Genomic DNA, 11118 nt, shown 5'->3' on the forward strand with positions numbered 1-11118 from the left:
GACGAAAAAGGCGAGGGAAAAATTAAGATATACGTGAAAAAGGAATAAAGAAGAAAAAGGCGTCGTAGTCGGCAGGATTCGAACCTGCGCGGGGAGACCCCAATGGATTTCTAGTCCATCGCCTTAACCGCTCGGCCACGACTACACGACGAGAATTTTGCAGGTAGTTGTATGTTTTGTGTTGTAGGGCTGTTGACACTGCCAATAACCCAATCTCTGCCGTCCCCTCCAAATTGATGTGTGTTTACTGATCACGAGTACTACAAATCTTCACTTTAATTAATTATAAGCCTTTGTAAAAGGTGTGGCAGCACTCAATGAAATTGACCAATTGACGTCTAGTTAGCTATATATAGTAAGAACTGAAATTGTTTTGACACTGAACCATTAATCATATAAAACCAACAGACCATACAAAAATTACTAAACAAATAATAAGCTAGACAAAGTGCAAATGAGAGACGATCACATTCAAACCTGTGACGTCAACTACATCTAATCGTTAAATACTGCCACTAAGAATAAATTGGATTGTTCAAACAGAAGGTAAGAAAGTACTTGACAGCTGCCACCATCTCCTGTCCATTAGGTGCAATCTAAAACACAATAAATATGACAAATTTAAACAATAAAATTATCTCCATCAAGCTAAAGTTAGATGTTTTCTGGTAAAGAGTAAACAAACCTGAGTTGCTGGAAGTAAAAATCCATATAAGCCGGTATCACGCAGCTCAATAGTGAACCCAGCAGCTCGATAACCATTATTAGTAGATGTAGCATCGATTCCATAAAACCTACAAATCAAAAATCAAAAATTTTTACATTTTGTAAATATGCTAAAACAGAACTAACCAGTCAGACGCTGTTCCTGATGTAGGATACAATCCAATTGACTTTTGTGATGTATAATGTTTTTGGTGAATCTGGTTAGCAATAACGATCAGTACTTGACAACATCAATTAATATTTAACATATATAAAGTTATACCTCATAGGCACTCCTGCTCATACCATCACCCAATTCCTTCAACAGCGACTCATCGGGAGAGTCTTCATAAGTCCAACCTAAACACATGTCACAAACAATGCAGACACCAGACATATATAAGTAACATATTTTGACAAACCATAAGCTCTCAAAATAAGTTGTGAGAATGAGTGCCAGTCAATAGCACCAATAATTGGTCCATTATCTCTGTAAATATATTATACAGTTTCAACCACATGTTTAATTAAATTCTAGATGTCATGTACCTGAAAAAGCTGGAAACAACCTGAGTTTCTGGTTCAGACTCTGCACTAGAGCCATGATATGTTTCACTGCATGGATTGCTTGAACTACCTCCCTACAACAAATACTAATTGTTACACGATGGTTTTCATTTACTAATGAAAGTAATTATAGAAATGATTATTGCCTCATTCCAGTGCTCGTTGTAGTTGCGATTGAGATCTACTCCTCTACAACTGCTTCCCTCATTCACTGCTCTGTTCTTTCGCCACAAGCGATCATTGATCCAAGTATACTAGCAGAAATACTGTATTCATATAACTAAACTTTTTCCTTTGACAAATTTAAAAGTTGTGTTAGGCAGCTAAAATTTAGTACAAATTTGTATGTGGTTTATTTTATATTATCATAATTAATAAATGTATTAATTAAATATTTAATAAAAATACAAAAATTAAATAATTTAAATTGAACAGTTATACCTTATAGCCATCAGGATTGACAAATGGCACAACCAGGATCTGTAGTTTCTCTAGCAAATCGGTCACCTATTGCAAAAGACGTTGCTAATTAGAGTTAGATTACAATAGTACGCCTACAAAGCAAATCACATTATTTAGACTGAGAAATAAATTATTATATTATGTAAGCTAACATAGATAATTATAAAACGTATATCTATTGCAATCACTTTTCAAACTTTACACTTTACTATACTACTAATGTGTTGCAAGTTTTTCGTATTATTAGAGTGTAGTCACTGTCTAGGAATGGTTAATGAAGCACTCTCTCTATGAATCATTTACACTTAATTAATAAAAATTTGACCCCTTTACGGTGTAAAGATCAATGTGTACGTGGAACGCTTTTTAGTTGAATGGATGCATGTCAACCAGGTTTGATCTGCTTTTATTTTGTTTGCACAAATTAAACAAATCTTGCAGTTTATGGCTTATTGTATCTAGTATATTGGAGCATATATGCATGCATGATGCTATTAGTAACTGATTAGACCTTTATATTGTGGGACTAGATTGTGATGCTGTCTTGTTTAGTTGCATGTATAGCGTGTATTAGCTAATGTTAGTGCATTCTAAACAACAGTATTAGTATTTCAATATACTGCAAAATACAAAAACATTATAAATGTATTTAGTAGGAATGGCTATACAAACCAGAAAAAAGACAACAAACAATTTTTGCAAGTGTGGATGGTTTAATACTGTGTACCAAATTGAGGGTGCCATAACTAATTCACACCATACATGTGTTACAATTTTCTGAAATGGTGAGTTAGTCACGACACCCTCAATCTGGTAGAGTATTGAACCATCCACACTTGTTTGTTCGCTTTTCTGCTGGTTTGTGTAGCCATTCCTACTAAAATTAAATACATTTTATAATGTTTTTGCATCTTGTTCGTTCACTTTTGCATGAACTGTAGTAGGTCCCTACTGCTAAGAGGTGCCTCAGAATGAACCCAAACTACAAAGAATAGGCATTTTCATCATTGGCTGAGTGAAACCAGTGTGGTAAACTATGCTCATTGACATGCAGAAGGAGATTGTGTTGGATCAATCTGCATGATTGAGGCAATTGACCACCTACCTTCTTAAAATAATTAAGAGGGAACTATAGCTGCTGTCTGTGCACGTAAGTGTTTGAGAAAGCAGAACTTTTGATTATGGTTACATCATTTTGGCATTTTCATCTTTGGCTGATTGAAGTAATAACTTCATAATGATTACCAGTGTGGTAGCTAGATTTACAGAGCTTGCTTACTGACAGGAGGGAGAATTGTTGGGTCAATCCGGCTGGGGCAGTTGACCAACCAGCTTCTTAATATTTCAGTATAGTCAACACTCTTCTTCCTAGCATGTGGGCAAGTGCGTGTATCTCTGTTGATCCACCCCATCCATGCTCACGCAGATGCTGGTGTTCAATGTGCTCTTCCATGGTGCTGTAATCATACAGAACAATTAAGAGCAGCATTATGAATAAGTTGGTTCTCATTGTCAATCAGATGTTGTACAACAGCCAGTCCAATTTTTTGTGCTGACGCTGAGTACCAGTTAGCAACACAGAGAATGCTCTAAACAAGCAATTCCCCGTCTCCCACTGTGTCATGCAGACTGCCCAAGTCTGGTGCTGTGAAGAGGATATCAAGACTTCCAGAGGAAACTCTGCATGTTTGACTGATGAAAGTTAAATTCAGTAATTGGCAATCACGTTGCTGAGCATCCACATCTACAGGATTATAAGGATATAATTCCAAGTGCAACCTACTAGTAATTCGCCAGCGGTCACAGTCCCTGTAATCATATTTGTACTGTTGCCTATTCTACATTGCCAGTACCTTAAAGTGCGCCTACCCCTGTGGACACTCTGAATCTGTCACTGGTTACATATAGTTGCTGCAAGAAGATGCAAAACACTCTATGGTATATCAGGTAGTATACCTCAGCCACTTCACCATAACTTGACACCAAGTAATCAACAACATACATGCAAACAGCACCACTGATCCACTCGCCTGCAATTCAGAAAAACACAAACTAATGATCAAATAGCAAATGGCGTGGCTGGAATCAAGTTATTAAATAAAATATTTAGAAAACACGTACAGCATTTGACATGCTGGCTCATCAGCTTTAACAAGTGCAAATAGTATTCAAACTTTACAATGTGCAAGTAACGGCACTGCAATGCTAGCTTTACTGTCATTGCATGCCAGACAGCTAGCATTGTGTTTAGTAATCAAAACAATACTAAATTTTCAAACTGTAGTTGGTATTAATTAATTGGTTTTAATTAATAGCCACAAGACAATCGTAAAACTATGGCCTTGACTATTAATTTTTTTAATATATGCAAAACTCTCCTAAAACAATTAATAACAATCAGCCCTGTTGGAGTGTCTACCAATCATTAATTGTTTCACTCAAAGGGTAATTGTTTCATCAGCTAAACACATGGCAAGTAGCACTTGTTAATCAATTTAATTAGTTTGCAAGCCAAACCTCCTACTAAGTTATTTCATTTTAAATTTTATGCAAATCATAACACAGCCTTAGTATACAGGTCCGTGATGATAATCAGCTACAAATGTACTATTCACCATACTGCACAACATAAATCAAGTAAACGGTCTAATGGCATAATCATACGTGCATGAATTTGGCACTGAAAGTAGATTTTCTCATTGGCATCTTCAGCACCAATTCTAATAGCTGGCATCTCTCGATCTTTACCAGAGAATCCAATCACTTCATATTTCACCAATTCTGAATACACAGAACTCAATTCTTGATACCAGCTTATGATTTCCTCATAAGTATGCTACAAACACAACTTAAATTAATTAATATTATAATTTATGTAAACACCTTCATTCTGCTCACATATTCCTCAAACCAACTGAGTGAGCTATTGACTTCTTGTTTCTTTTTGTTTTCTTCCATTTGGGTCATGAAATCTTCTAGATCAGGTATGACCAGATGGCACTGTTGGAATATCTTCTCAAGTTGTGTCTTTATTGCATCGTAATTTTTCATCACTCGAATGTCAATACTGCCATCAGCGTGAACTGCCCACACGTCTATAGCAGGATCACTTAGCAGTTCAGATGCTTCTGCAACGTGAGGAGCAGGGCCAATGCTAAACAACAAAAACAGAATGGGTGTGGTCTTACGTTGGGCACACGCACTGGTGATAAAAGCGTGTACTGCGCAAACACTAAAATAAAACGACGCGATTATAAAAAAAAAACTTGGAAACGAACAGTACAAAACTTCAACTGCAGATATAGCTGCTATCTAGCGAGTTTTAGCTCTTATGTGCACAGCTTAATTAACTAGTACGGCAGATCTTACCAGTTGAGAACCCTTTCTCCCGTGTATGCAACAGTTCTTGTCTGGGAAGCTACCAGAGAGACGAGGCTAAGTATACATGCCCATTCTAGAGCAGCCATCTCAGCAGCGGCGTAAAGCTACTCAGAATCTCGTGACACTTACCACTCCGCATGCGCATCATAGCGCACAAACCTGATTGGCTTAGAGGATTAGGGGTACTGTACAGTGTACTACACGTCTGGTATGCAGCGCCATGCAAAGCAAAAAGTGTAGCGTCAAACCTAGATTTTGAGCTCAACAGTTCTGAATCACGGCAGGTTTATCTAGGGTCTGGGCTCTGGCTACGCGAGCTAGCTAGCCTACGACGTTAGCATTTTGTAGCGCTAAAAGCATTCTTAGTTGCTGTTGGGACACCAGAGGATTTACTACTTTCGCATGCGCAAACTACCCGAAGTCCGGAAAAACGCCGTCCGACGTCTCAGCTCAGTCGCTGCAATCTCTAGGGATTCTTTCAAGACATTGTCAAATGGTCAGCAATGGAGTGGCAGCCATTGTCGCTAACCACTACGCCACGGCTGTGACTTATGTGTCGCTATGCCCCTCCATAATGGGCAAGTGGGGTCTTTACCCCATCTGGGCGCCCACCAACCCGGCAAGTGAGCCCAGCGGGGTACATGCTTCTGTGTAGTCCATACGACGATCAATGACTAGCCAATTCGATATAGATTGCAGGCATTACGGTGACCGCGAACTCGTGGACAGCACGCCTAGTGGATATCAACGACCACCAGGAAAGCACTGAACGTCATCGACAACGGACCGTTCGCCAGACCACAGAAACTCCCCTATTATTATTATTATTATTGTTATTATTATTATTACTAAAAATTTTAGCCCTCACCCGCCCTATGGGGTGTAGGAATTGCGCCAACACCTAGATAGTAGCTACATCTAAGCGAAGAAAACGTAAAAATTAGCTTTCGCCAGTCGTCTATTATTTGGCACGTAGAGTAGCCCCCATCTCACAATCTCACTGTAGGACGGGTCCGGTGTTGGTCCGCGTGTTACTCTAGACAAAATCTACACACGCGCACGCGCGCGCGCACATACACTTATTTGGCAAGTTTTAATCTACTCAGGTTCAGCGCGCGTTAGAACGTACAAGACACGTTAGAACGTACAATACAAACTCTGACTGCAGCGGGCGCATCTTGCACTCTACCCTAGACCAGAGGATGGCATACATGTAACGTGGCTGGCGATCGAGCACACGTCACGCCCGCATACTCGGTTAATTAATTGAAGAAACAAACTCCGGCGCATCTCATTTCAGGCTGCGAATGTCTCGTTTCTGGCCGTCGGAGGCAGTCCGGGCAAAATCCGACTCGACCGTTCGTCTCCGACGGCCGATCTCGACCCTTCCGCCGCGTTTTGCGACAATCTGAGACCGGCGTCGTGCCGATCGGCGCGTTACAGACATCAAGACAGACGGAAGCGTGGGTTGGCGTATTCTAGTAAACTTTGTCGTGCAAAGCCAGATCAGTTTGGTTTGTAAAGTCTATCACAAGTACCGGAATCAAACCCTGCTTCAGAAGTACCTAGACCATCACGGCTGTCTAGAAAGAAGACATGACTTTACCAAGGATCCGAGTAGATCCCAGAAGCACTGTTTTCTGTAAGTGCTGCAGGTTGTGATGACCTGGAATAATGTCCAGCCACCGTGAAATACCTGCGTGCACTGTGCCCAAAGCTCCCAAGACCACCGGAACCACCAGTGTTCGACAATGCCACATGCGGCCTAACTCCACTCGCAAGTCGCTGTACTTCGCCAACTTCTCAGCATGTTTCTTGCCAATGTTGCCATCAGCAGGACAGCTGATATCAATAAGAAGACAAGTGTTTGTCTTCCTATTTCTGAGGCAGATGTCTGGACGATCGGCTTTGATCTTCCTGGCAGTGGGAATGGTGGTATCCCACATCATAGTAATGTCATCTGTCTCTACAAGCCTATCAGGATGATGCCGGTACCATCTGCTCTCCACTGGAACTCCAAAATGGCGACAAACATCCCAGTGAATGATGGAGGCCACCTGATTGTGTCGATCAGTGTAGTCCACCGGTGCCAAAGAACTACAACCTGCCACAATGTGGTCGACTGTTTCCAGGTCTACACTGCACATGCGGCAAGTAGGACTGACATCACGATGTAGAATCTTGCGCTCATAGTACCGAGTCCGAAGAGCTTGCTCTTGAGCAGCAACAACCAGTCCCTCAGTTGCAGCAGCAAGAGTCGCTGTCTTTAGCCAGCCGTAGGTCTTTTTCATGTCCACAGACGGTTGCTCAGTGAGACGGCGATACTGCCCGTGCATAGGCTTCCTGCTCCAGGAACGCACACGAAGAGAACTGCAACACGTACAGTAATGTCTCTCATCTGTTTCAGGCACTTGCTCGAAGCCACCTTCAACCGAGATGGATGCATTCCTGTGTAAGCTCTGCGACTTGTCGTCCGAAGCAAGACTCCTCTGCAGCTCTGCAGTAGAGCGACAAGCCATGCGCTTGATCGAGTGTGAAGATTTTCCGGAGTCACACTCCCGTATCATCTGCATGAATTATTATTATGTGTCGTTATGCCTCTCCATATGGGCAAGTGGGGTCTTTACCGCCATCTGGGCGCCCACCAACCCGGCAGGTGAGCCCAGCAGGGTGCATGTTTCCATGCAGTTCATACGGCGATCAATGACTAGCCAATTCGATATTATTATGTCGTGCTCAACCAGATCAGTCTGGTTTGTAAAGTCTATTACAAGTACCGAAAGCAAGCCCTGCTTCAGAAGTACTTAGACCATCACGGCTGTCTAGAAAGAAGACACGACTTTACGAAGGATCCGAGTAGATCATTACTATTATTGTGTCGTTATGCCCCTCCATAATGGGCAAGTGGGGTCTTTACCCCCATCTGGGCGCCCACCAACCCGGCAGGTGAGCCCAGCGGGGTACATGTTTCCGTGTAGTCCATTGAATGACTAGCCAATTCGATATAGATTGCAGGCATTACGGTGACCGCTTACTCGATACAGCACGCCTAGTGGATATCAACGACCACCAGGAAAGCACTGGACGTCATCGTCAACGGACCGTTCGCCAGACCACAGAAACTCCCCAACGACTGAAACGAGTCATAGTCTCATGGATAAAGCTAGAGAAACATGAGAAAGAAAGACAGACAAGTTTCACAATTTACTGTCGTCACTGGGGTTTGAACCCCCAAACCATGGAGTGGTAGCCATTGTCGCTAACCACTAAGCCACGGCGGTGACTTATTATTATTATTATTATTATTATTATTATTATTATTATTAGGACAATTGCTTTGACTTCAAAGTTAAATGTTTTTATTCGATGATATATTTCATGTATATCCAAAATTATAGTCTACATCTATGATCAGACATACATGTACATTTGCGACGGTCACATTCTATGCAAGTGTACACAGTTCACTTCCAGCAGCTGTTGACAAAGGTTTTGACTGACCGGTGGTATTTCGCGAATGGAAGGCGATTCTTCTACATTGGTTTCTGCAACATCGTCGTTTTCGTCTCCAAGAGTAAGGCCGGCCAGGAGACACATTTTATTAGAAATGTTAGTCTAGTGTAAGTACGCCTTTTTGCAGTGAAAACGCTTTCTGCGTAGCAAAAGAAAAACGTTAAGACAAAGCAAGAGAGAGTCTTCACAAGTTAGCAACTGAGGGAAGTGTTAGCAGACTGGCGACACAACTGGCCAACTCTAGCACAGGTTGCAACTTGCATATTTTTGTAGTAAAAACGCTATATGTTTGTCTAACCAGTGCACGTCTACAGATGATGTAAACGAAAGAAACGATAACGAGCAAACTCCTCTTTATTGCGCTTTGGAAAACAAGCACGACGCAATAGTTGAGTTACTGTGTGAGGCCTCAAAGTCAAGCCAAATCAATATTAATCCGAATCTAAAAGACTCCCGCAAGAGAACATCTCTTTATTTGGCTGTCAGCAAGGGCAAAGTAAACTTAGTTAAAGTACGTGTCGTATACATATATGGAAATATTGAATTTGATCTAGAACGTGCATGTCTACTTTCTGACTTTCACTATAGGCTGTTCTATCGATACCACAGGATGTAAACCAGAGAGGTCATAGTAAGAACTGGTAATCACCACACATTGATGAAGTCTAAGTAAAGCAACCATAAACATTGACTGCTGTATAAAAATAACTCAGCACCTAGTCTACCGTCTACACTATGTGCATTCTAATCACTTTTTGATGATATATTCGGCGGGCACACATGCACGTGAACACACACACACACACACACACACACACACACACACACACACACACACACACACACACACACACACACACACACACACACACACACACTGGTCTTATTCCATTTGCAGCATAAACAAAGCCACAAAACAGCAGTATACCTGAAGATAACTGATACTCTATTTCTATCTTGCCAATTCAGTTTAGTACGTGGTTCTCCAACTTGTCAAATAATAGTCAAGCATTACAGCAAAGGAGCCTCTAGACGTAAACTTCGTCGTTTAGCGCTACGCCCCGCAAACTTTTTTGCCTAGTCTACGCAATCAAGTTGGAAGATCGGGCTGAACTACAGGCAAAGGTGGATATCACAGGGCCGTAGCCTGGCTTCAGAAGTGGGCGGTGCGTAATACACCAAAATGAACCAATGACGTCACATGCATGTTACTTTTTAGCCCTTCGAATTATATATATACGCGGGAATTTGTGTTAATTAACATAAATTGCCCAAGCGAAGAATGGGCTAATCAGCTAATATATATATATATATATATATATATATATATATATATATATAATTGGGGCATCATACAATTCGCTTATTGAGCGGAGAAAACACAAAATACCGGATAATATGTAACCATGTATAAGTGACCCGGTCTAGAAGAAGCTTTCGCGATCCGTCGACGGACACATGTACTGCATGTGCTTCAAGCCGGCCAGCAGCTTCGTCGTCTCTTTCCTGCTGCAATGTCAACTTTGCGAACTACAGACGAACGCATAGATTCAGTGGACCTGCAGACTACCGCGAACGACACCATATTTCAAAGTGAGAAAAGGCTGCGTGCTACCTAAAGGTGGAGCGCAAAATTGCAGCGGTTTGCGAGCGCATGAGGAACAAATATTTTGTGAAGTTACGACCTACAGACGAACGCCAGCACAAAGCAAAGTACAAGAAACCAGACACCGTCATGCAAGGGCACTAGTTGCTTTTCGAAGTAGAAAAGGTCACGTGCTCTAGGAGTGAAAAGGTTTACGACCACATAGGGAACAAACAATCATACGGCTGCGTTCATGCATGTAGCACTTTTCTCTAGATATGTAGACACTACAATTGGAAACGTATTATATAGAAATGACGAGAAATGTAGGGATTGCATGAAAACACTAGAGAGAATGTGACCTAGTAGGAGTGCATACAAATTTAATTAGAGGCGCGTTTTGCGTACTATACGCGTCAGTATATAATACATTGGATCGAAAGTGGACCTTCACGGCTGAGCGAGCGGTTTGTCCGAAACCCCCCCTCCCTCCCCGAATCCCTCCCAGCCTACGGGCCTGTATCAGAGCGTAGTCACCGTTACAACTAGGGAAAACGTACGGAGCGATTTTGCAATCTCGTTGTTGAAGCAGAGTTCGGGTCGCGCAAACTAACTCGTCATCTTTCCTCAGGTCGAAGGAAATAGGTTACGTTTTACTCAATACCTGTGTGGTGTTCGAGAATAGTGCTTGCATGTCTGTGTATGCATGAATGTACATGTGTGCTGTATAAATACAAGCTCGATCATGCATTGCCATACAGACCTGCTCAATGGCCATCCCTGTTCCATTGCCAACTTGTACACAATCGTATTTGATGGCTAAACTCTGTTCCGAGATCAATTGAATTCCCGTCATTCTAGCCAGTGTCCTGACAAATGCGTCCACCTAAATAGACAAAAGTAAT

At 41.7% G+C, this 11118-nt stretch overlaps 1 protein-coding gene and 1 non-coding gene across 2 annotated transcripts; both read right to left on the reverse strand.

Moving 5' to 3' along the window:
- Window positions 1-63: 63 nt before the first annotated feature.
- Trnas-aga (transfer RNA serine (anticodon AGA)) lies at window positions 64-145 on the reverse strand. The gene has a single exon. It is a non-coding gene; the product is annotated as a tRNA-Ser (tRNA).
- A 227-nt stretch (window positions 146-372) lies between these two features.
- LOC134179792 (zinc carboxypeptidase-like) lies at window positions 373-5239 on the reverse strand. The gene is made up of 12 exons (XM_062646748.1): window positions 5104-5239; window positions 4633-4888; window positions 4399-4570; window positions 3691-3764; window positions 1714-1779; window positions 1419-1526; window positions 1255-1346; window positions 1128-1195; window positions 989-1065; window positions 853-923; window positions 686-794; window positions 373-596 (listed from the first exon to the last, which is right to left on the reverse strand). Exons 1-12 carry the CDS (start codon window positions 5199-5201, stop codon window positions 516-518), a joined length of 1272 nt encoding a protein of 423 aa, XP_062502732.1. The 5' UTR covers window positions 5202-5239; the 3' UTR covers window positions 373-515.
- Window positions 5240-11118: the final 5879 nt, after the last annotated feature.

The sequence above is a fragment of the Corticium candelabrum genome, chromosome 5, assembly GCF_963422355.1.
Source record: "Corticium candelabrum chromosome 5, ooCorCand1.1, whole genome shotgun sequence".
Lineage (NCBI taxonomy): Eukaryota > Metazoa > Porifera > Homoscleromorpha > Homosclerophorida > Plakinidae > Corticium > Corticium candelabrum.

Coding starts and splice junctions, on each gene's coding strand:
- LOC134179792 (XM_062646748.1), bottom strand. CDS start 5,201: ATGGCTGCTCTAGAATGGGCATGTATACTTAGCCTCGTCTCTCTGGTA. Junction 4,571..4,632: donor TCAGTTGGTTTGAGGAATAT/GTGAGCAGAATG, acceptor TTGTGTTTGTAG/CATACTTATGAGGAAATCAT. Junction 1,196..1,254: donor GTTGTTTCCAGCTTTTTCAG/GTACATGACATC, acceptor ATATATTTACAG/AGATAATGGACCAATTATTG.